At 33.8% G+C, this 27,506-nt stretch overlaps 1 protein-coding gene and 1 long non-coding RNA gene across 2 annotated transcripts; one reads left to right on the top strand and one right to left on the bottom strand.

The window, feature by feature from the left end:
* Positions 1 to 1,175: 1,175 nt before the first annotated feature.
* Positions 1,176 to 6,515, bottom strand: LOC149475233 (uncharacterized). Its single transcript, XR_016318108.1, has 3 exons — positions 6,316 to 6,515; positions 3,750 to 3,908; positions 1,176 to 1,910 (listed from the first exon to the last, which is right to left on the bottom strand). It is a non-coding gene; the product is annotated as an uncharacterized LOC149475233 (long non-coding RNA).
* A 9,936-nt stretch (positions 6,516 to 16,451) lies between these two features.
* Positions 16,452 to 27,335, top strand: LOC149475234 (uncharacterized). The gene is made up of 7 exons (XM_089713665.1): positions 16,452 to 16,630; positions 17,514 to 17,673; positions 20,092 to 20,156; positions 23,526 to 23,674; positions 24,356 to 24,512; positions 24,816 to 25,086; positions 26,835 to 27,335. The coding sequence occupies exons 1-7, from the start codon at positions 16,609 to 16,611 to the stop codon at positions 26,992 to 26,994; spliced, it is 984 nt and encodes a 327-aa protein (XP_089569791.1). The 5' UTR covers positions 16,452 to 16,608; the 3' UTR covers positions 26,995 to 27,335.
* Positions 27,336 to 27,506: the final 171 nt, after the last annotated feature.

Raw genomic sequence — 27,506 nt, forward strand, 5'->3', positions numbered from 1 at the left:
CTTTTTGGCGGGAAGTCAAACTAAGCGGGAGGTTTAATTTTTTCTGCGATTAAATTTTTCAACATTTTGTTTAAATACTGTGAATAATTGTTTATATAGTTAATTAATACACACCAAAATATATTTTAAATATCATGGGAGTCGATTCTGACGGTGGCGAAAGCCCCGTTGAAAAAGAAACTAAAAAAAGAAAATTGACTACGACGAAGAAAGATCTCGATTTCAAAATTTTTACCAAACCAAATTATACGAGACAGTTCCCAGATAATCATAGCACAGACTGTATAGTATACGTAGAATCTCTCGACAGTGAAAAAATTGGTAATAAAAATCCAATAGCGCTTACTAAACTTTTCACTGAGCATGTTAAAGGTGTTGCTGGTGTGCACAGAGTCAATGCTTTCAAACTTGGTGTTACATTTAAAAAAGCAGTATCAGCTAACAATTTCTTAAAAATGGAGAAATTTCTTTTAAAAAATAAATTAAAAGCATTTGTGCCGGCGCACTTAACAGAATCCACTGGGGTCATTAGGCATGTCCCCACAGATTTAACAAATGAAGAGATATACAAGATTATCACTTGTGATGCGGAAGTGATTTCAATAAAACGATTCCAGAGAAAAGTAGATGGAAAACTGACACCATTAGGTACTATTGCAGTAACCTTTGCGACTACGACGCTGCCACAATATGCTTATATACAAATGTTCAGATACCCGATCCAGTCGTACATCCCACCCCTGTTACAATGTTATAAATGCCTTAAGTTTAATCACTCAGCAAAAGCTTGCAGAGGTACTCAAATGTGCTCTTCATGTGCTGGACAGCACTCATACAAGGAATGCGATGTTGAAGAAATTATATGCATCAACTGCAGCGGTCATCACTTAGCAATCTCGAGAGACTGCCCAGTAAAACAAAAAAAAATAGAAGAAAAGAAAAGTAAATACATGAACCTCAGTCGATCATATGCCACTGTGGTGAGTACAGTACCCACTATCCCTGATAAAAGATTCCCAGCTCTTAATAAACCGGTTAAGCCGATAGACACAGCTACTGGCACTAATTCAAAATCACTCAACCTTGAGCAAATTGTAGATAATGAAATAATTATAAATGCATTAGTCAAGTCTCTCATAATGCTTGGTAATAGCAAAAACAGTACTCCAGTAACAAATAAAACAATTAAAGATATTTTATTAAGTAATTTAATAACATAATGGATGCATATATAAAGATTTTACAATTTAATATACAAAGCTTACAAAGCAAAAAAGCCTTATTAAAAACATTTCTCTCGGAGCATGATATAGATATTTGTTTATTGAACGAAACCTGGCTTAAAAGTACTAGTATTATTCCTAATTTTACACCATATAACCTTATATATAAAAACTCAGTAAATACGCATAATGGAGTAGGTATATTAATTAAACAAAATTTAAAATACAATATTGTACAAACAACTTTTTATGAAAGCATTCAAAACATTTGCATATCAATTGATACATCTATAGGTAAATTACATATTCTTTGTGTATATGCTCCTCCAAATAGTAACAGATTTGCCACCAACAAAATGAGAAAGGTCTTACTCGAAACTCCTAAGCCGTGTCTTGTCATGGGTGATTTAAATGCACATCACATTTTATTTGGATGTGCGACTAATAATAATAGAGGTAACAGTTTATATAATCTTATTGATGAATTTGATATGTGTATTCTAAATGATGGTCAGGCAACAACTGTTCAATATCCCAATAGAAATGCTTCTGCAATCGATTTATCCCTGGTCACTCCCTCATTGGCTCCTCTGTGTGAATGGCATGTCCACGATGATCCAATGGGTAGTTATCACTATCCAACTATGGTTGTTATGAATGTGAAACCATCTATATATGAAGTACGTCCTGTGGATGAAAAATATATTTATAGCAAGGCAGACTGGTCTAAATATCATGAATTATCAGAAACCTGTTTTTCAAATTTAGATATAGATAACACAGAACCAATTGATTTGTATAATAATTTTGTAAATATTTTGTATGATATTAGAATGTCAACTGTTCCAAAACAAAAATCCCAACAATCTTTAAAAGTAATGAGGAAACCTGCACCTTGGTGGAATAATAAATGTGAGGATGCAGTCAAAAATTCTAAGTTAGCCCTTAGAGAATATAGACAGTCACCAAGTATTCCTAATTTTATTAAGTATAAAAAACTTGATGCTCAAAAGAAAAGGATATTAAAAGAGGAAAGTATTAATTCATGGCACAACTTATGTACTAGTTTTAATAGAATGACACCTGTTTCTCAAATATGGAGTTATGTAAAAAGATTTAAAAGAATAGGTTCTTGTCATAATAGGAATTTCAATGATGACTGGATTCCAAGCTTTTTAGATAACATATCAGATTCAACACAGTTAAATGAAGATAGGTTATATGCCATTTTACATAAATCTGTTGAAAACTCTAAAAATGCATTTCTCAATAGCAAATTTACCATCAATGAACTGTACATTTCAATTAAAAGTAGGAAAGATACAACACCAGGGTTAGATAGTATTCCATACTTATTAATTAAAAAGTTACACCCCAATGCGCAAGAAATTTTATTAAATATATACAATAAACTTTGGTTAAATTTAGTAATACCAGACTCATGGAAAACTCAATGTGTAATCCCGATTTTAAAGCCAAATAAACCTGCGAACAATCCTCTATCATATAGACCTATTTCTCTGTCATCATGCTTGGGCAAACTTTTTGAAAATATGTTAAAATTACGTTTAGATTACTTTGCTGAGACACAGCAAAAATTACCAGACATACAGTTTGGATTCAGAAAAGGAAGAAGTTGCTCTGAAAGCTTTGTATCTCTTATATCAGACCTTAAAAAGGCAAAATTGAGTCACAGTAATGTTATATGTGTCTTTTTAGATGTTAAAGGTGCATTTGATAATGTTAATATTGAGAGCTTGATAAATGTATTGCAAGAGTTGGAATTACCAAGACATATTTTAAACTGGATTTTAAACTTTTTATATAAAAGAACTCTATTTGTAAAATACAACAATAAATTACATGGACCTAGAACTGTAAACAAAGGGACAATGCAGGGAGCAACATTATCACCTTTATTGTACAACTTATACACATCTCAGATCCTTAATTTTGTAGACACATCAGAAGTTAAAATATTGCAATTTGCTGATGACTTGCTTTTATATTGTGAAAATCAAAATCTTAATATAGCTATTGAAAATATGAATACAGCATTAAGACAATTGCATTATTATTATAGTAACATATTAAAACTTCAAATAAGTTCGGAAAAAAGCAATGTTCTAATTTTTAGTAAAGATCCTTTTGCACACTCTACTGTAAATATTAAATATAATAATGAAATCATTCCTAGTACCAATCAACATAAATTTCTAGGTGTCATACTAGATGATAAATTGAAATTTGATAAGCATATTAATTACATATGTCAGAATGCTATGAGGGGCATAAATATCTTAAGAAGCTTAGCAGGAACTTTTTGGGGATCTGATCCAAAAACATTGAGTATGCTATATAAAAGTATAGTCAGAAGTCATTTTGATTATAGTTCTTTAGCTTATATGAATGTTAGTAATACATTATTAAGAAAATTGGATGTGATACAAAATATGGGTCTGAGAATAATTAGTGGAGCCATGCGCACCACTCCTATTAATTCTATGGAAATTGAGAATTGCATACCTCCATTGTGTCTTCGACGATTGCAGCTGGCTGAGAGATTTTGTTTGAAGGTGTTATCTTGTAATAATAATATTGTTCTAAATAATATCATTCATCCAATTCTACAGTCAACTGGTACTCACAACATCACGGCTAATACAATTATCTCAGGTAATTTGCCTGAAATTATAACAATAGTGAATTATGTAAAAAATCTAACAAAAGATATGTACATTAGCAACAAATGGCCAATTTACAAATTCCCTTATGATACATTACTTAATTTTCTAGATATAAAGTGTGATTTAGATTCTGTTAATAACAAGTTTGAATTCAGACAATATATATCCAATAAAACTGATTTTTACATTGTATATACCGATGGCTCTAAGAGTGATTGTCATGTTAAGGCTGCGTTTTATGACCCACAAATGAAAGTAACTAAATGTTTCAGAATGCCAAATAGTTGTAGTATTTTCACAGCAGAAAGTTGGGCCATTCTGGCTGCTTTGACATATGTAAAATCTAATGTAATTAATTTAAATATTTTGATAGTTTCAGATTCCAAAAGTGTGTTATCTGCTTTATGTAATTGCAATTTTGTATTTAAACAGAATTATATTTTGTATAGGATTAAGGATTTTTTACGAATTATTGGCAAACATATTGAATTTGTATGGGTTCCCTCACACAGTGGCATAACTGGTAACGAAATTGCCCAACCAGCAAAGATGTCCTATAACAATAACTTACATCACTAAAAAGCTTTTTAAATGACGTATAACAGTGTCGCGGTGACAAGCTTGTTGTATAATAGCGTTTAATGAGATGATTTTGCTCTATAATCATACACAGCAAATTCATCCCATAACAAGGTGATGTAAACGTTTATATCACTATTTTATACGGCGTTTATAGAGCAGCTCTTATCCAGATTTTGGTACAGCAATAACAGGACGATATTATCACATAACAGCGCTGGTGGTCTCTTTTTTACAGCAAATTAGTGCAATAAACGATTCTAGGGTAACCTTTATAGTCCCATGCCTATAGAGGCGTAAAAAAATCTACAATTGGACAATTTAGTGTTGTAATGGTTTTCCTTATTACTATTATAGCACTGTGAATCTTCATGGTTGCTGAAACTCCATAATAGAGCAATTAGGTGATATATCCGAGTTTTATATCACTTCTTTGTAACCTAATTGAATTATATTAGTGTTTTTCTGCCCATTATAACGCAGTGGTTTAATAGCTGAGTGGTCAGAGTTATAGGACTGATTTACTGTATAAAAGAGTTAATAACTCTGTTATGTAACAAAAACGGCGTATTAATGTAGTAAAATGCGACACTTACGAGAGATATACGGCCTATAAGAGAGTTTCTTTCACTTTAAAACAACAAAAACCTGCCATATTGTCAGCACCGTCTCGTAAATAATTGAAGGGTTCTTTTTAATAATCATGGATTGAATGAATTAAAAAAAATCGCAGCTTCAGTAACGATTGACACCAGACAAATTCAAGGTGAGGCTTCGAATACGGACAATGATTCCGTACAATCTGTTACATCCTATGAACAGAACCAAGTTAACAGCCATCATGTGGTTTGTGATAATTCAGAAGCAGACCATTCAGACACTAGTGTTTTGCTTGACATTTCGGGATCGGAATCTAAAAATCGGAATTTACACTAGAAAATACAAAATAAAACATGTTATGGGTTTTCTATTTACATCAGGGAACCCTACTAATTTAATCCAGTATATGGCATGACAGTTGTCAAAACTACGTTCGTTTGCGGACGTATAATAGCCACGGAGTTGCTATTTGGCATCCTATACAGCAATTTGGTGTAAAATTAGTTTTTTAATTACTTAAAACTCAATAATTCGAGGGGGGCATGAAAAAAACAGCGTAATTATGCATATAATCTATCAGTAAAATTTCATTCACAAGTCAGTTTATGTATCTAACATAAGTAACAGTGTAACAAAAATTAATACTCGACACCACGATGATGGTTCCTATAGTCATTTACTCGTATCGATTGGTACACGATTTACCATTTTGTATTATATTTATAGCGTCGCAGTGACTTGTACATCGCAACTTCGTGCTACAAAAGATTTGCGGTTACTCTTAAAACACAACTTCGCGCTGTAACAGCATCGCGGTTCCTTTTATATCACTACTTCGCTCTATAACAGCATCGCGATTCTATAAGTGTACTCTTCTATAGGTCCAATTGGCATCTGAGTTGCTGCTACAGCAACACAATACCATCAAATGGCTTTATAAATGCGCCACTTTGGGGTTTATACAACGTTCTTATCACCCTTATAGAACTACCAGTTAGCACCTCTGAAACGTTCTTATCCCTTCTATAGAGCAACGATTTGTTGGTTGGGTGTAGACGAGGCAACACGTCAGGAGCATGAGGAAGACCTGACAGGATCTTTCAAAGTTCCTTTTACGGATTATTATCATAAGTTTAAAACTTTAATGAAAAATATGTGGCAAGATTACTGGGATTTGACCACAGAAAACAAAGGAAAATGGTATGCAAATTTACAAAGAAACTTACCTACAACACCTTGGTATAATGATTTCAGATACACTAGTCGAAAGTTTATAACGATCATTAGCCGTTTGCGGTTTGGACATTGCTTGGTTCCAGCGCATCTTTATAGGATGAAAATAATTACAGAAAACATTTGTACCCATTGTTCCCAGGAAAATGCAGACATAAACCATATTATTTTACAGTATCGAACGTTTGGTATTCAAAGATTGACACTTGTCAGTGAAATAAGTGATATCGCCCAAGGACATTCAATTAGTGTTCCCCGCCGGGTCGAAGATTTATTATCTAACAAAGATTATTTCATTCCGCTATATAATTACATTGTTAATACTGTAGAAAAAATTTAATTTCTAATACTGTTTTGAAAAACGATCGAATATATAATATGTATAATTGTATTGTAAACTTAGTAAATAAGTTAAAATATTAATGTTAGTTCTGTATCTTATTATAATTATTTTATTATTTTTGTATAATGTATGTTTTATATTATATTGAAATGTATATTACTTTAAGATTGCGACTGAAGGACTTGTATCCATGGTCATGAATAAATTATTAAAAAAAAAATTATCAAATGCTTCTCAAATGTCATGTTGCGTCATATTACTTGCTCTGTGGTCTATGGTCAGCGTGGAAGACAATGTTGTTGACGTTTAGGATGTGATTTGTGAATAAAATAACAAGAATCTACACGAATATTTCGAGTTAAAATGGTGGGAACGTGTTGCGTTTATGCTTGTACGAGTGAATCTAATAAAGGTTCCGACTTATCATTCCACGTGTAAGTTAATAATTACATTTACAAATGTTTTAGTAAAGTGACAGTTAACTACGATGCGGTTATAATTTTTGCACTATTTCTCCAGTTTACCGAAAAACGAAGAGAGGCGGAAGCAATGGCTCGAAAACATGGAAATTAGGCGAAGAATCTCAAAGAACACTGTCGTATGCAGCAAACACTTTGAACCTTCGTGTTTTGTTATGGTCAACTTTCGTCAATGCCTAAAAGCTGATGCTGTCCCTACAATATCCGCGGTAAGATGTTTTAGTGTTATAATTAAGCTATTGCATAGCTTCTATCGCGGGCCTTGAGCGCGGCGACCGAATATATACCATCCTTTGAATCACTCTATATATAAAAAAACGGTATCTTAATCCAGTGAGTAGTGTTTAAAATTAAAGCATACGTATCAATATACAGACAGAGAACGTGACTTTGTTTTATACTAGTAGCACAGAATACATAATAGTAGCTAAATGCTACAGAACGGACACTCTGCCTCCCGCCAAAATTAAACACTTACCTCACCCCGCACAGTCACGCAATAAATGGCCCGCATTTTTCTGAAAGGACGATACACAACGAAGATTGACAACATTAATCAAATTGACTTAAAGTAATTTTATTATTTTGGATTTGTGATTATCGTTTTTCATAGAAAATGGTTAGATATTGTGCTGTTTACGGATGTATTTCATCAGAAAAACGCGAATTTCTTTACGCTAGTCACAAATGTGCCAACCATAAAGCGTTAACACACACATTTGCAGTCTCTACAGTGTGACTGTCAAAACAATAATTTTGTATGGAGTGTTTGGGGTGTGCTAGTAGTGATAAGTGATCTCTTCAAGGCAACAACATAAAGCTAAAATATAAGTTATTCCAATTGTAGATAAAATGTAACCACTGCTAAATTCTACTACTAAATATCTAAAACAATAATAATATTCGTTAAATGTGTGTAAGTTGACTGCCTCCTTGGTACAGTGGTTGACGCATGTGAGTAGAACCAAGGGGTCCTGGGTTCGATTCCCGTTGGAGACGAAGAAAAAAAAAGTCTCGGTCTAGTAGGATACAGAAGGCTGACCATCTACTTGTCCCAAAATGAAATTGATCATTGAAACATTGAAAAAATCTAGGGGACACGGGACTTCACTATATAATCGTTAAGTGTGCACTGGCGATTATTCGGTAACTATTGCAGATATCAAAAAACTTTAAACTGGTATCGAAAGTACTTAACCTAATGAGTAAAATGGCAATAATAAGGTTTTAAGATTAAAATGAGATATATCCAAATATGTTACATTTAAAACTCCCAATTCAACTGTCATCTTTAAAACTACGCAACGGATTTTGATGCGGCTTATTTTCAAGAGTGGTTTCTGAGGAAGGTTTTAATAATTATAAGGTTTAATAATTTATTTGGTTTAAGACAAAGTGGGCGAAACCGAAAGCTAGTGACTTATAAGTGAAAATACCACAATTCGATCATTTTTGTACAAGATTTGTTTTTATGTTACTTTACATTGGCAGCCCACAAAAAAAAAACTGATGAATTTAAACTTTTTACAGAAGGGATTCAAAACAGGGCCAAACGAAAATCAAATGATTATCGACGTGTATAATCATCTCCTAGAGACGTGGCCTGCTAAGGATAGGATACATACACGAATGTGCGAGAAAACAGCTGAAGTCCTGGCAACAAACCCCGCTAAAGTGTGCCGAGTTTTAAAAAGTAAAGGTGTCGATGTTACGAAAGAGCCCCAGAGGCCGATAACTCCAATAGAGGCGAAGGAATATGAGGTATGTACCTTTTTGAAGTGAAACTTGTTGAGGGTAATATTTTAAGGGCGTCATGGCAATACCGTCACTTCATAGAGTAAGGCGACGATTTTGGTATCTTGCCAAAGAAGTTTCACTTCTGACGCGTGTGCTCGGCACACACACTCTTTTATGTTTTTTAATGAATACTGAGATTATCTAGGATGGCTTAAAAAATTAATAAATGTTTGTATTATTGCACGCCTCATAAGCGAAGCGTTGAGGTGGGTACTACTGTCACTTCGCGCAAAACATCTGATTTTTCAAACTTAAAATGTCTTTATGTATCATACATTGCACTTGTAAGATAATACATACACACACATATTAAGAAAAAACACTATTTTTAACGTTCATGATATTTTTGATGTCATTTTTGTTATTTAAACTAGTTAAAAAACAGTTTAAAAAAGTTCTGTCTTGGACGTCCGTGTGTCTGTATGTGCGGATCCTTTTTCTTGTTAACACGATAGCGACCGAAATACTTTACTAATCGAGTCTTTTTTTTTCTCTTACGCTTGAGTATGCTCAGGAATAGAACCCTTTCATTTTTCAGGGTCTGATTCGATGTGGTTTAATTGTTATTAAATAAACAAAAATAATAATTAATAAATATTTATTAAAAAAAAATTATGAGGCGTGCACTTTTGGATTTTCCAAATTATTTTTTTTATAATTTGCCTCATACTGATTTTAGTTTGTGTGTGTTCAAATAAATGCTTTCTTTCTTTCTAATGTAATTCCTCACCCTACTTATTTTAAACTAAATTAGTTTTATCTCCTTATTTAGAATCAATCATTTCAATGGGCTGGTTTCACAACTGAATAAATTCTTTCATATGTCAGTCAAAAAGTGTTGAATAGGCTATCAGGTACATTACTAGCAAGTGAAACCAGTATGTACACCAATAGGAACAACTTTTATTAGTTATCGTATGTCAAGCTATGTAAACTTGGCACCCGACTTTAAAAAAAAAAACATTTTTTGTGTTCATTTATAAGATTTCGATATGTAGTAGTAAGTAGTGAAACTTATTTTGTTTGTTATGCGCCTAAAAAAATTTATAGGCACAGAAAAAAATTCGTCCCCCGAAATTGCAAAAAATATATTTTGAAGTGAAACTTCTTTATCAGGGTTGGAAAAAAATTTTGTGTAAGTTTTTATCGTTACGCGTGACGTTTTTCCGTTACGCGCCATCTTGATTCGACGTATTTCTGTAAAATTGCATATAGAAAATTGTTTTTTGAAAAATAAGGTCATAAAGAAGTTTCACTTCTTACGTGTGTACACTAGTACACGCACACATTTTTTTTATTTTCTTATAGATTTACGTTTGTAGTTGATTGTAATGCAATTTATTTCGTTTGTAATTGAACAGAAAGTATATTAAAATATTATATTTTCATTTTAAGCCATTTTATTTTCTACATGAAACAAATTCCGAAGAGAATACGATTTCTACAAACATTAAAAATGACTGATACATGGTCCTAGAGGTATGCATTCTAAATAACAATTTTACTTTTCCAGAGCGATAACAGTGACAAAAGTAATAGTGACCAAGAAAGCCCAACAAAAACCAAGCGAGCACACAAAACATATGACTTAAGAAAAGGAAAGGATACACAAACACCCCCGCCCATACATCCAAAGATAGCCGTAAAGAGGAATTTGACGAAAAATAAAGTTAATTTACCCGAAGCTGCTGTAGAATGCTTAAGTAGAAATACTTCTCTAGAACTTGTCACAAAGAATGGTAATGAAGAAACATTTGAACATTATGAGTGTCCGTTGTGCAAAATAACGTACCCATCGAGTGAAAAGGCGATCGAGCACTTGAAATATTATCACAGTAGAGAAGGAATGTAAGTATTTAAACTGAAGTCATCATCATCAACCCATCTTCCCTTTACTAAAATATTATAAAGCTGAAGAGTTTGTTTGTTTGATTGAACGGGCTAATCTCAGGAATTACTGGTCTGATTTGAAAAATAGGCTATATATCATCACGCTAAGACCAGCAGGAGCGGAGCACTGCGGGTATAACCGCGAGCCACAGCTAGTTCACAGATAAATTACAAAATCATCACAATTAATTAATCAACAAGTAGATAATATTGTAACATTGCATTTACATCAAACGAACATAGAGCTAGAGCAAGAGAATTCGTCGTCATCTTTTAGTGTATACGAACTCGTATTCAGTGTTGTTCAGTATAAGAACATTGCAGAATGTTTTCGAACGCACTAAGAACAATAAAGAATGCTCTACGCCTGTTTACACTTAAATAATTTGACAGTGGGGTTAGAATGAGTATTTGCTCGTTTTATCTATAATCTAAATTAACCGTACAAATCGTTTTTTTTTTTACAGAAATCCAGAATGCCTAAAAAAAGTGTCAGTACGACACTGCCCAGTTTGTAAGAAAAAGGTGAAATCATTGCTAATACACCAATGCGAAAACGAGAAGCTATTTTTCGAATCAAGCGCGTTCAACTGTTCGATATGTAAAAAGAAATACCCTACAATCCGAATATTTGACGATCACGTGATTAAAATGCATTCGCAGGAGACGTCGTACTTTCCTAGTTTTAATGGTGAGTTTTATTTTAGTAGCGTCACATGTATGTTTGTAACGGACTGCTTTAGACTCGATTTTGAATTTAAATGGACAGATTTAATCCAAGCTTTGTACACTTATCAAGGATCGAAGGCAATGCAATAATTTCATGATTTTTAAGCATGTTTGGTTAAGCATGTTTTTTTAAGGTTTTTTCAATCATATTCATTACAAGCGGTCCGCCCCTGCTTCGCCCGTGTTACATATTTACATTTTCTCTACATAAAAACCATCCTCGTACTTCAAGAAATTTATTAAAAAAAGAATTATTGAAATCGGTCCACCCGTTCACGCGTGATGCCCTGACAACGTGAAACGGGTTTCATTTTTTATATATACATAGATTATAATATTCGTTCCCAAAGTCCAGTTTCGATAGACTATATACAAATTTGAGCACTGTATAACATTTGTATACACGAATTCATTAAAAATATATCCTACTGTAACAACTCTTTCACGCATAAACTGCTGACCTAGTTTTCATGAAATTTGGTACACACATAGAAGGTAACTTGGATTAAACACATAACATAGTTTTTATCCCGAAAATCACACGGGAACGTGAAATATGCAGATTTTCCTTTGACTACGTGGGCGAAGCTGCGGGCGAAAAGCTAGTAGTGTATAAATGTCTTTTATGTTAACCGTCCAGGTTTGCTAATTTTTTTTTTTATCTTCACAGATTTCGTATCATGGAAACAATATATAGAAAACGAATCGGGCATACATTACAAAGTTGTAGAAGAACGCGACAACAAAAAGTACTATCGTTGCGAATGTGCAGATAGATTAAAACTAAAACTGTGTCCCGGATTAATGATAGCCCAAGAGTTTGGCAACGGAATACACGTTGTTCTCTTCGAAACACACGAGCTTATAAAGAAGAAATACACATTGCCGGCCAAATACAAGAAATATTCCATATCGAAACTGATAAAACCAGTAGAAGGGTACAACGCTACCAAAGTAATAATGGACGACAACGACCAGTATTTGCAACTCAAGACGTTGCTAGAGAACATTGCGGTTGACGCAGCAAAGATTAACATAGCTGGCTTGAAATTGCTAATGAGCAAAGCTTTAGAAATGGCCTCTATATTGACGAGTTACGATGAAGAAACAGAGGAACATGTGGAGAAACAATTCAATTTGTCAGACGCGCAAATTGCAAACGCATTACAGGACAAAGACGATGACGTAACTAAAGCTAAACGGCCGAAATTAGACGCAATGTCCCCGAAAATTGTGAATACCTTCTCCTTAGCGAATATTCAAATAAATAATAACAGTGATACAGCCAGTGAGGATGAACAAACCGATATAGATCTGGAAATATTAAAAAGCAACATGGAACGTAAAACAGTTGACACGGATATATTGAAGGATTGTAGCGATCAATCTGATACAAATAAAGTGACATTCAATGACACATATAAGGATTTCGTAACGAAGAACTTTGTGCAGAACGATAAACCGATCACGTGTCAACCGAAACGGAGGCCTGTCGTCAAAACAAAGATTGGGCAATTTAATCCTGTTAAAATTGCTCCGAATCCGGTAGAAAAGAATGATGTAAAAACAACGACGATTAGCGAAAAATCTCTGAACACTGAACATCAAGTAGTTAAAATTGATGAAATATTATCTCGCAAAATTAATCAACTCATTAAAAATGATGTAAAAGTATCACCTAAAGTCAATCAACTCGTTAAAAATTATGAAAAAGTATCACCTAAAATCAATCAAGTCGTTAAAAATGATACAAAAGTATCTCCTAAAATTAATCAAGCCGTTAAAAATGATACAAAAGTAACTCCTAAAATTAACCAAGTCGTTAAAAATGATGTGACAATGGCAAAAACGAGTGAAAAAAATAGTGTTAGTGATAAAATTGAAAACAAAGTGGTACCTAAAAGTGTGACGCGAGTGTCTAGTGTTAGTTCAAGGAAAGTCGATTTTGAATATGAAGTGATTGAACAAGAGGAAGACTGTAATATTTTAGTGTTAAAACTATAATATACTATAGAAAATTTATTATAGTGATTCCTATCCCCTTGTTAATACTGTGAATAGACTTTCTATTGGTTACTAAGCTTTTGATACTTTTTTTGTTGTGAAAACTTGTTTTCACCTATTTTATATTATTAATTTGATCAAATATTGTCAATTTAATGCTACATTCATTAAATTATTGTATTTAAATAAATTATAAAAAAATGTATTGACTGATTATTGTACTTTTATAGTTATAAAGGCCATTCAAACTGCACCTAGGTATTCGTAAGTGCCGTGGGTATCGCGGTATCCCGAAGCCAAGCGATAATCCTTATGCCTCCTCTACACTACTCGCGAAGTTGTACGAGGTTAGACGAATAGAAAAATGTAGAGATTACTTCGTCCAACTTTACAAAGGGCACGAAGTTACCCGAAGTGCATTCTGAATATGAACGTATGCGATCGAAAAAAGTTGAACAAGTGTGTAGTGTAGCACCGCGGACTTCAGTCAACTTCGGCCGCGTACTTCGCCGAGAAACTTCGCGAGTAGTGTAGAGGAGGCTTTACATATTATATCATAGAGACTCTTATCGCGTACCGATTGGCTGTTCTCAACTGTACTGGGAGCGGATACCGCTGTACTTTGAATGCGCCTTAATGCGCGCCAAATTTATTATTAATGTCTAATTCGCACAAAAAAATATCTCGAAAGAAAAATCGGAAATTCAAATAATAAACATTTAATTTATTCAACTAGAATTAAACTAATTATTATTAAGTTATGTACCTATATATTATAGCAATTTATATTCTGAAAATTTAATCAGTTACAACATAGAACAGAAAAATGAATTCAATTTAATTTTTAATACCTACTGCAAAGAGGCAAAACTATTCACAATATTTTTGCCATAGAATCCACGGACTATACATTTTTTTTAATTTTAATTATACATATTTTGATTGGTTAATGTCAAAGAGGTCAGTTTGGACTTTGGGCGCGTATTATGTAATTTACTTTTTTACCTTCAGGTATTTTTTTATTGTAAATATAAAATTATGATAGTTTTTTAAGTACATGTAAATTTGTAAATAAGTAAAGAAAATCACAAAATATTGTGTATCACGTTTCCTTTTTTTTGCGTTTGCAACTTGTACGAAATAGGTAATGATTTCGTTTTAATGTTATTTAGCAGAGATGAATGTGCATCTAACTCATAAATATTATAATATTATGTAAAAAGGTAGGAAGGTTATTAAAGTGGCACGTCGAAATGTGGCTAATTGGCCAGAAATTGCCAGTAAATCTTACGTTTACTCGGGGTACGTTAGTCGTTGACGTTAGTGTGCCGCTTTGAAATCGAATGTTGTGTTTCTAACATATCTACACCTTTTATTTATAAAATATATCATTGTATTTAATTTTAATAAAAATGTTGTAAATGTAGTTTTTTTAATGATATGAATAATTTAAATTTATACAAACCATCAATAGGTAGGTATTGAAAAAGTACCACAAAATTTTGGCGCCAATTTATTTGCTACTATCAAAATATTTAAAGTAGAATTTTTTATTACGGGGTAGAATGTTGCATTGCCCGCGTAATCGTGTTCTTTATTGGTTAGGTTAGATAATAAGTAGGTAGTATTAAAAATTTTATACTCATAATATAACATAGTTTTATTTACCTTATAATCTTGTTTACCGTTGCCTAGAACAATCAAAAACTAGTATTCGAATTCAACGCTTTGGGGAATGATTTAAAATTAAAAACATAAAATTTCTTGCAAATTTACAACACATATTTTTATTCTGGAAATCCCACAGAAACGGTATTTAAAACGCGGGCGAAGCCGTGGGCGGAAGTAGTTAAGTAAATATAGATAACAAAAAATTGTTAGTTTGACACAATATGGCAAAGGCGTTTTTAAAATTCCCATTCAAATGTTCCTTCGATGACTTAGATCATTAAGTAATGGATGGAGTACGCTGGCAAATGTTCTAACTAAACTTTCTGCTGATTTTGGTGCGGGGAGGGCAACTCACACTATTGAAACACAATCACACATTCACAAAAATAATTTGTGTCACGAAAGTCGTAAAAATTTACGACCTTTTAAGCGACGAGTTTTTAAATTCAACTCTATCCCTAAGTTCATAAAGATTAAATTTGTATTTCATTCCAAGTTGTCTCGTAAGGAATGCGGTTCATTATCGCGTTTTAAATTCAACTTTCTCTCTTAGTAGATAAAGATTAAATTTGTATATTTTCATCCATGATAGTCTCGTCTCTTTCTCTCTCGAAACATGACTCGATTATTTGTCTTGATCATATCACTAAACGATACATCGACGATTATTAGAAATTGCATTTAATTAGAAATGTACGTTAAAAAATAAAAAAAATATACACAAATTAAAGGTTATTCCATCTTATATATTCGACATGTTTGAATTGCTTCAGCAAGACTTGACAGTGCAAAACGGCATTTTTAGCGGAGCACTCGCAGACGTCCTTTCGATGTTTTACGAATACGCAGAGTGTTTGTAATCGATTACGCAAGTAGCTTTTATGAAAGCATAAGATTTTTCGATTCGAATAATCTTATACCTCAGCAAAAGGGGAAACGCCTGCGAGTGTTATCCATTACTTAATGATCTAAGTTCGATGACGATACGATTTTCATGCTCGTGCCTCAGTTGGTTTCATGCTTCGAGTTTGTGCTTTAATTGAATGTATCAAATTTAAAATATTTTTTACCTTTACATGATTTTAGTTATTTTATCGTGGTAAATTATGTTATATTATTTTTTAAAGTAAAACAAATATTTACAAATGAATTAACGCCCGATCAATGTATAGTCATAGATAATAGACCTAAATGTCAACTAATGTCAAAAATACGAATTTGAAATTTCAATTTCAAAACTTAACGGACATGCCTGAGCGAATTGCGATGTGCTATATTTTATTTGTTGTATTTTAGATTTAATTATAATTTTGTGACGATAACTAATTTAAAATTGTTAATATAATCAGTGTGTGACACAGGACTATTCCAAAATGCAGCAAGTATCAAAGAACAGTAAGTACAAATTTTGTTAAACTTTTACAATCGTTCCTTTATTTTGTTTGTTCTACTTTTCTAAGTACAACGTTGTTGAGGGAAACGGAATTTCATTGTGAATCAAGTATTTCTTAGCTTTCCAGTAATATCATGACTTAAATGCAAGAAGCCCTATTATGTTTAATTGTATAAGTGTTATTAATGTGAATGTTGTGTACACCTATAATTGATAAATACATAAGATACAACTAATTAGATAATGTCATCCTATATATGTATAATGTAATGTGTATTTATTGTTGTGTGTTCCATAAATAAATAAATAAGCCCAATAATATTAATGTAGTGAGAATGTTTTTTTTTTGTTCAATGACGTATTTTATACTTTATACTTACGAACACAATTATGATACTTTCCACGCCCTACTATCGACGCCCAGCTCAAAACCACTGGGCGGATCGAGCTGAAATTTGGCATGTAGGTAGATTTTAGGACATAGGCATCTGCTTAGATAAACGAAAAAAATACAATATAATTTTATTATTAAAATTTGAAATGTCATAACATAAATTTCAACTGACTCGTTGATAGTGAACCTGCCTTCCAAGCCATAGGTCGGGTTGCCATAGCCATGGTTCGATTCCCACCCAAATATTTGTGTGATGAACATCAATGTATGCTCTTGTGTCTGCGTGTTAATTATTTATATAAGTATGTATTTAAAAATTATATCTGTATGTTTATCGTCCATCTGGTTTCCACAACACAAGCGAAAAGCTTAGTATAGGAGAGGGAGATCATGCCGTGTGAAAATATTTATTTATATTATTTATATAAATATAAACATGTTAGTGAAACAAGTTACCACCAACTACAAAAGTTTCAAATCATCATTTTCAGAGTTACTCAACCTTCAAATCATCCTGACAAAGATGCCAATTGAAGTGTGCTGTAGTCTTGCGCTACCAGAGTTTGGATTGTCATGGAAAGATGTATCGAAAGCGGTGCGCAACTCGCGCCTGCCAATGGTGCCGGCAAGCTTTGCGAGGGTGCTGTGCAGGTATTACTTTTTTACACGCTTTATATTAGCTTCACCTGTATGTTTGTAACCGACTTCTTTGGGCGCGATTTTGACCCACTTTAAACGGCCAGATTTCGTTCAAACTATAAAGAGAGGAGAGAGGTAAATAGTGGGTGCCAAGCACCCACGAGGTCCACGACTATGAATATTTAAAATAATAATTCTCATCTTTTAACTAATCCGCACGATCTAAATCCATACTAATATTATAAATGCGAAAGTAACTCTGTCTGTCTGTCTGTTACTCAATCACTCCTTAACTACTAAACCAATTTGCATGAAATTTGGTATAGAGATATTTTGATACCCGAGAAAGGACATAGAATAGGTTTTATCCCGGAAATCCTACGGGAACAGGTTTTTCTTTGAAAACCCGGGCGAAGCCGCGGGCGGAAAGCTAGTATGTAATAAACATAATTATTAAACGTAATACGCGCGCCTAGAAACAATCTTGTATTTTCTTGTGTCCATTTAGTAATTACTAATTTACTAGCTAGACTTCCGTACGCAGTTTCGCTTTCATAGATTTAGTCTTCCGTTGTAAGTACTTCTGACTTCTCGAATCTCGATGGATAGATCGCCATACAAAATTTTTTTGTATGTAATTTCAGTATTTATACTCTATTTATATTCTATCTCGTGCCTTTTATACCTACGAATCTATGTTGATGATTTCAAAGACTAAAATTGTTACATTGTAATATTATATTGGTGGTGGTAAGGTGAAATAAATAAATAAATAAATAAAATACAAAATGGCGACACCTAGATATATAAAAAAATTATTAGTAGCTATGTCATTTCCACGAGAATTTTAAAAACCCGGCGCCCCTGTTTACACGCATTAGCTTCACCTGTATGTTTGTATGCAACCGACTCCTTTAGAATCGATTTTAAATGTAAACGGTATATAATTCAAAATTGCTTATCAAGGATTGGTGACAATAAAATTTCATGAGTTTAAGCATTTTTAGAAATATATTAATTACGAGTGGTCCGCCCCGGCTTCGCCCGTGGTACATATTTACGTTTTCTCTACATAAGAACCATCCTCGTACTTCAAGGAGTATAATAAAAAAAAGAATTATCGAAATCGGTCCACCCGTTCACACGTGATGCCGTGACAATGCGAAACGGGTTTCATTTTTATATTCATACTAGCGGTTCGCCCCGGCTTCGCCCGTGGTACATGTTTACGTTTTCTCTACATAAGAACCATCCTCGTACTTCAAGGAATATAATAAAAAAAGAATTATAGAAATCGGTTCAGCCGTTCTCGAGTTATGCGCTTACCAACACATTTTGCGATTAATTTTTATATATTCACTAGCGGTCCGCCCCGGCTTCGCCCGTGGTACATATTTACGTTTTCTCTACATAAGAACCATCCTCGTACTTCAAGGAATATAATAAAAAAAGAATTATCGAAATCGGTCCACCCGTTCTCGAGTTATGCGCTTACCAACACATTTTGCGATTCATTTTTATATATAAGAAAGATAAGAAGATATATAGATTTCTTTTTCTTTTTTTAAAGACACACTCCGTCTTATGTGTTGTCCTTTAGCCTCCTCTGGAATGTCGTCCAGATACTTTGTTTGCTTTTTTTGTTAGTGCAAGATAATCAGTCACAATATATTATTATAATAAATTAGGTTTCCACCCGCGGCTTCGCCCGCGCATTCAAAGAAAAACCCGCATAGTTCCCGTTCCCGTGGGATTTCCGGGATTGCGTCATTTTCCCGGGTTAAAAAGTAGCCTATGTCCTTTCTCGGGTATCAACATACCAAATTTCATGAAAATTGGTTCAGTAGTTTAGGCGTGATTGAGTAACAGACAGACAGACAGAGTTACTTTCGCATTTATAATATTTTAGTATGGATTCACATTAAGTAGGTATACAATAAAATCACTACATTGTATAAAACAAAGTCGCTTTCTTTGTCCCTATATCCCTTTGTATGTTTAAAAGTATGCAACGGATTTTATGCTTTTTGCGATTTTTTATTGAATAGAGAGTGATTCTCAAGGAAGGTGTATCATTTATTGGGTTTAGGCAAAGCGGGCGAATCGATAGAGTCAATTTATAGTTTAACTAGCTGTGCTCCTTGGTTATACCCGCATTGCTCTGCTCCTGTTGGTCTTAGCTTGATGACATATAGCCTAGGTATAGCATTCCTCGATAAATGGGCTATCTAACACCGAAAGAATTTTTCAAATTGTACCAATAATTCCGGAGATTAGCGCGTTCAAACAAACAAACTCTTCAGCTTTATAATATTATTAGTAATTAGTATTGGTATACATAAGCAATAATAATTAAAATACATGTAAAAAATGTAGTCCAATAAAAATACTGAGCAAAATAAAGTTTAAAATTAAATTTTTGCTCTGCAGGTTTGCAAGTAAAAATATGGATACAGAGGAGCTAGCGGATTTGGTAGCGAGGCTGCGGCTTAAGTGTAAGTGTTATGTTATTTATATAGTTTTTATACAGGAATTCCGCCTCCGAGGGGTCCTGGGTTCGATTCCCGGTGGACACGAAAAAAAAAATGTCTTGGTCTGGTAGGACACAGAAGGCTGATCACCTACTTGTCCCTAAAGAAAATTGATCAGTGAAACAGATGTATGGATAATGCATCTGCCCCTTACCCCACTTGGGGACATGGGACTTCACTTTTATACAGGAATTGTTTGATCGAAAATTTCATGGAAAGTGTTTGATGCAATTTTTAAATGAAATATTCTTTTCTAATAGTGAAAGAGTATGTGTGTATGATGCTAGAGTCAAAAATACTTAAACATTTTTGCTATTAAATGTTCTTTCTTTGATTCAAAATTTAAACTGGATTTATTGATAATAATTATCTTGTTTGCCAAAATTATTGAAGTGAAACTTCTTTATTTGCATTGAGAGTAAAATTTCAAGGTCGCGTCAAGGAGTACGGCGTTGAGTTTGGTATCTGTGAATCTTGCCAATGAAGTTTCACTTCTGACACGTGTACTCGGCACACACGCTCTTTTTTAAAAACATATCAATTTCCCCCGAAATTTCACAATTAATTTCACTTTTTTTTCTTTATTTCTTCTTCTTATGAATAACTCAAACTCAAACTCAAACTCAAACATTCATTTATTCAATTAGACTACTATTTAGTAGCACTTTCGAATCGTCATTACATAGTATTTTAACATTTACCACCGATTCGGAAAGCAGTATCTATGGAGAAGAATCGGCAAGAAACTCCATAGTTGCTCTTTTAAATAATGTCAATAAATTTACATAATATGTAACTTATATCTACCTAACTACATAATATGCCAAAGAACTGTCCTGTGGTTTTTACGCGACAACCCTCCATGGGTCTTTATCGTCCATATATTCCTGAATACTGTAGTACGCTCTCTGAACTAGTACATTTTTTATGTAAGTTTAAATTTAGTACTACTAAACTCTTTAATATTATGAGGAATTCTATTGTATAAGCGTATACCTTGACCCATAAATGAATTTTTAACTTTAGCTAATCGGAAAAATGGCATTTCAATTCTATTCTTGTTCCTTGTGCCATAATCGTGTCTATCTCCTACTCTTGTGTGTAAGTCAGAGCTTTTGTGTACATGCAAAATATTATTAAATATATACTGTGATGGTACAGTAAGGATACCAGTATTCTTAAAATGATCTCTTAGTGAGTCCCGAGCACGTAAATTATATATAGAGCGAATGGCTCTTTTCTGTAAGATAAATATAGTTTCTATATCTGCAGCCCTGCCCCACAGTAGAATTCCATAGGACATAATGCTATGAAAGTAGCTGAAATAAACCAATCTGGCCGTATCTTCATCGGTGAGATGCCTTATTTTTCGGACTGCATATGCAGCAGAACTGAGCTTACCTGCAGCGGTGTTGACATGGGCTCCCCACTGTAGTTTCTCGTCCAATGTTAACCCTAGAAATACAGTAGACTCAGTAGGATGCAATACCTCCCCGTTCAAGGTAATATCTCTGTTCAACTTTTTTACATTAGGAAGTAAAAATTCAACACAAGTGGTTTTTTTGGCATTTAATAATAAATTATTGGCAGTAAACCATTCAGATATGTGTAAAAGAGCACTGTTCACTTCGTCAACATTTGGGTCATGCCTATCCACATTAAAAATTAATGAGGTATCATCTGCAAACAGAACTATTTCACACCTATCCTGCAAATAATAGGGAAGATCATTGATATATACCAAGAACAAGAAGGGACCTAAAATTGACCCCTGTGGAACACCAATGTTAATTGACGCACCGCTAGAACGTTCTCCATTAACAACTACAGTCTGTATCCTATCATGCAGGTATGACGCTATGAGGTTCTGGGCTTTTCCTTTAATTCCATAGTGATTAAGTTTACGTAACAAAGTACAATGTTCAACGCAGTCAAATGCCTTGGAGAGGTCACAAAATATCCCTAGAGCATTTTTTGAGTTTTCCCATGCCTTATATATATGTGTTAGAAGTGCAACTCCAGCATCTGTGGTTGAGCGCCCCTTTGTGAAACCAAACTGTTTGGTGTGCAGTAAATTATTATTTGCAAAATGACTACTCAATTGGTTTAATATTAACTTCTCGAATACCTTACTTAATGTTGGTAAAATAGAGATAGGTCTATAATTGTTACAGTCTTCTTGATCGCCCTTCTTAAATAAAGGTATAACTTTACTAAGCTTTAGTAAATTAGGAAATGTACCATAGTCACAACACTTATTAAATATGGAAGCTAAATTTTTCGCAATATTTTCTATTATATTATTAACTAAATTTACGGACATTCCCCAAAGATCACAAGTATTTTTAAGATTAAGCGTCTTAAAGGCAGTAACAATATCATTAGCAGTTACGTGTCGTAATTCAAATAATGTACTACACCCCGCAACATGGTCCCTCAAAAAGGTCTCTGCAAGTGCTGAAGACGAATTTAAACTATTAGTAATAGTAGCAGGGACACTACTGAAGAATTCTTCAAAAGCAAGCGCAACATCAGCACTTTTGTCAATAACCCTGTCATTATTTACAAGTTTTATGGTATTACTTGATTTGCTTTTACCCATTTCACCATTAATAATTGACCAAACTGTTTTAACTTTATTATCAGAGTCGCGTATTTTTTCTTTGATATACAAACGCTTTGCAGTGAAACAATAACAATTATCTATATAACTATTTAAAATTATAATATATGTATGTTTATCAGCCATCTGGTTTCCATAACGCTAAGGGTGCACTCACACACATCAGTCACCGTCACGGCACGTCACCGGACAGGATTAAAAAAAAATATGTATCAATAGTTCTAGTATGACTCTGTTCCCACACGACAGTCGCCGGCACGAAATCTATGAGTGACGTCCCCGGTCAGGCACGTCAAATAATCTTTCCATACATGTACCATACTTTTATCCCCACTCACCCGGTGCCGTCACGTCTCAGTTCAGTCAGCGTCGTGCTACCGTCAATTGCTACATGTTCTCTAGCGTGACACACGTCTAATCACTGACTAACCTGATGTATGTGTTCAATGATTCAGTCAAACCGGCGACGTGACTGACGGACAACATGACGGTGACTGGTGTTTGTGGATACGTACACAAACCGTCACCGATCAGTCATCGGTGACTTGACGGTGACTGATGTGTGTGAGTGCACCCTAAAGCTTAGTAATTTAAAATTATATATGTATGTTTATCAGCCATCTGGTTTCCATAACGCTAAAGCTTAGTATGGGATCAGATCGTGCCGTGTGTGAAAATTGTCCTGAAAAAAAAAAACAATTTTCTTACAGTGATAGCAACACAGACACGCACTTGGCATGTTATAACACTATTGGAGCCCCACACGGATCAACCGATCAATGTGATGTCTAGGGCTTTGCCCTCCCGTGTAGTACAAGCGATACGGGCAGCTAAGGGACATAGGAATATGCGGCCGCAGGTAAATAAGTTTGAAATATTTTTTTATTTGTAAATTGTAAATTACAAATAAATAAAATATCATTCATTCATTCATTCATTTTTCATTCATTCATTCATTCAAATATTTTTAACATTGTTTAATTTTTAGATTTTTTATTTTCCAAACTATAATATGTGAATTTTTTCTAGACGTCTATCCTTTGATTTAATTTTACTGCGTACGTCTGGTTGTTTAGGGAAGAAATGGCTATGTGGCCGTCATCTGGTTAAATCTGCTATTTGCCTGAATGACTAGCGCGTTCATTGAATGACGACATTCAATTGAATAACTAGCCACTAGGCCGAAGTCGATTTGACATAGACATTTATTCACAAACAATAACACACACAACAACTTACAAAAAATAATCACAAAACACAGAATTTTGATGTTTAAATTTAAATTATTTATTTCATTTAACATTATAAATATAATTTTTAACATCACTACATAGTATTAAATGGTGTACAGACACACAGTTATACAGTATACTTAATAAATAAATAAATAAATAAAATAAAAAATTCTTTCAGTGTTAGATAGCCCATTTATCGAGGAAGGCTATAGGTTATAATATATCATCACGCTAAGACCAACAGGATCGCATGCGGGTAAAACCGTACAGCAGAGCTAGTTCATAAGATTTTTTATTTTTTCCAGGTACAAATCGATAAACTCGGCGATCTAGTATACATAAGTGTTCAAATGCTGTCCGATACTAAGGAAGGAGCCATTTTGTATATAGCGACTCCGCCGGGCCAGCCTGTAGCGGTTGTTAGTTCTTTGCATAGCGGTTTAGTGAAGACTTGTGTTAAAGGTAGGTCTAATCAATTTATCACTACATAGTATAAAACAAAGTCGCTTTCTCTGTCCCTATGTCCATAATATGTGTGTATATCTTTAAAACTGCGCAACGGAATTTGATGGGGTTATATTAATAGATAGAGCGATTCACGAGGAAGGTTTTAGTATATTAGGAAGGCTATAGGCTATATATGATCACGCTAAGACCGACAGGAGCGGAGCAATGCGGGTGAAACCGCGGGGAACAGCTAGTAAATTATAAGTTTGAATTGTTTTTTTTTTAAATAAGTATTACATCAAGTTTATTTGCTTTCAGCACTCGGCTACGAGAAATACGAAGACGCTCATCTAAACGGACCCGACATACATTCTCTACTACGCATATATAACACTGGCAACACTGACCTCGCGGACCATTTGGCTGGGTTGCCAGAGTATCGAGTGTTGCCTGTTGTGACCAAATCTGGTATAGATTATACGGGAAGGAAGTATGACGAGGAATATGTTCAGAAAGTGATTGGGCCCGATCCGCCCCATTTGTCTAAATTGACTTTGACGTCGGAAAAAGACTTTTTTGATCCGGAAAGGTGAGATTTTTTTATATACAGGCTGTCCCACTTTTGGTATACTAAGCTCAAAGGAGGTTATAGTTTTGCATACGCTGATTACGTAAAAATACTTGAAAAATTCCAGACGCATTTTGACATGACAACGTCTTATAATTCGATAGAGCCGGCTGCACGCACGAAAAAACATGACTCATGCGGCGTTACCTCGCTCTGAGGCGTTCCATGTAAGGCTTGAAGTGCGAGCGAGAGCGCGGAACGAGCGACAAAGAAGCACAATCGGACGTTGTCACGTTCAACTATCGTCAGTAAACCGACTTTACAGACAACCAATTTTTTTTTCAAATAGATGAATTCTTAAAACTATATGTGTACACCCATAACAAGCAACCCGCTCTACTTTGCCACCAGCACATGAGCTATCGTTTAAGATTATGTTTTCATAGACAAAATGCTCACATTAGCAAAGCGTTATGTCGGCTGCGCGAAGAAAAATTTTCAAAATTTTGGCGTAATTTTGCTGTTTAAGTATTTTTTACGTGATAAGTGTATGCAAGTCTACAAGTCCCTTCGCGCTTAGTATACCAATAGTGGGACACCCTGTATACATATAATATATCGTAGGAAAGTATTATTTAAAAAAAATATTCAATTTACAGTTTTGACTTTCCCACGATTTTATTATAATACAAGCGGTCCGCCCAGGCTTCGCCCGTGGTACGTTTTCTCTACATAAGGACCATCCTCGTACTTCAAGGAATATAATAAAAAAATAATTATCGAAATCGGTCCACCCGTACACGCGTGATGCCTTGTCCAAGGAAAACGGGTTTCATTTATATATATATATATATATATATATATATAAATCATATATATATATATATATATATATATGATTTATATATATATATATATATATATATATATATATAAATATATTATATTATATATATATATATATTATATATATATAAATCATATATATATATATATATATATATATGATTTAAGCTTTAACAACTTAAAAACATGTGTTAATAAGATGTATAAGCTGTGCTGTTGTTTCAAGCTATCTTAAGCGAATATTGCCAGTGCCAAGTATCATCAAAATCTGTTCAGTGGTTTCTGATAAACTTAAAAAACTTATATAAATTTATAAAGAATAGAAAAAATTCGATCACGAGGCGGGACTCGAACCCGCATCCTTCGCGCCATTCCGGACACATAAAACTCAAAGAATAGAATAAATTCGATCACTCGGGCGGGTCACGAGTGGCTGAGTTGGTGAGGCATCCGCCCCGGAATGGCGCGAAGGATGCGGGTTCGAGTCCCGCCTCGTGATCGAATTTTTTCTATTCTTTATAAATTTATATTTATAAAGCATTTGAATGCCATAAAACCAAAAATATAAATTCAATTAAAAAACTTATTTAAAAAAAACTTTCACTTTCTTTCATGTGCTTATTAAATAAATAATAATAATATAATATAAATTTCAGGGCAAATTTTACACACGGCACGATCTGATCCCATACTAAGCTTTCGCTTGTGTTATGGAAACCAGATGGCTGATAAACATACATATATAATTTTAAATAAATACTTATATAGATAATTAACACAAACATCTATGTTCATCACACAAATATTTGCCCCGGGTGGGAATCGAACCCGCGACCTCTGGCTTGGAAGGCAGGGCCAACCAATCAGTCGCTTATCGAATTTTATTTTTACTTAAATTTACATATCATTTTTTTTATTTACAGGTTGAACAAGAACATGAAATTGACGCTAAACTTGAAGAGCGAAGACGTGGCCAAATCGTTGTATAGTTGGGCGCTAAAAGGGGCAATAGCGCCTACTTCAGAATTATTTCATATATTCCATAAGATTAAATCGAATAAAATCACTTTTAACGAAGAATGATCTACCAGTGATCAAGATCTAGGATCTATGAGATCTATTGATGTGGAATCGGATGTAGGAGGAACTAGAAAGATATTAGAGAAAAATGTATTGTAGAAAGAAAGAAGAAAGATTTATTTCAAGGACAAAGTTTTACGTAGAAGAAAAAAAGTATGGAAAATTCACAAAAAAAGGATGAAAAATAAATAAAAAAAAACCGCATCAATATCCGTTGCGTAGTTTTAAAGATGTAAGCATACATAGGGACATAAGGACAGAGAAAGCGACTTTGTTTTATACTATGTAGTGATGAATGTTGTAATTATTTGATGTGTATAAGAAATAAAAGACCAGTTTAAGAATATATGTTGTTTTATTACTTCCTAGCTGTGCCGGTATCACCTGTAGACAAACCCGCGTGCAAAATCAAGTATTCCCATAGCTCATATCTTATTCTGATGTATAAACTATATTCTTGTAAAGTTTTATCAAAATCCGTCCAGTAGATTATATCTGAAACAATAAAAAAACAT

This window comes from Colias philodice, chromosome 31 (genome assembly GCF_061535455.1).
Source record: "Colias philodice isolate Cphi_HAF_F1 chromosome 31, ilColPhil1 Martin Lab GWU primary, whole genome shotgun sequence".
NCBI classification, from domain to species: Eukaryota; Metazoa; Arthropoda; class Insecta; order Lepidoptera; family Pieridae; genus Colias; species Colias philodice.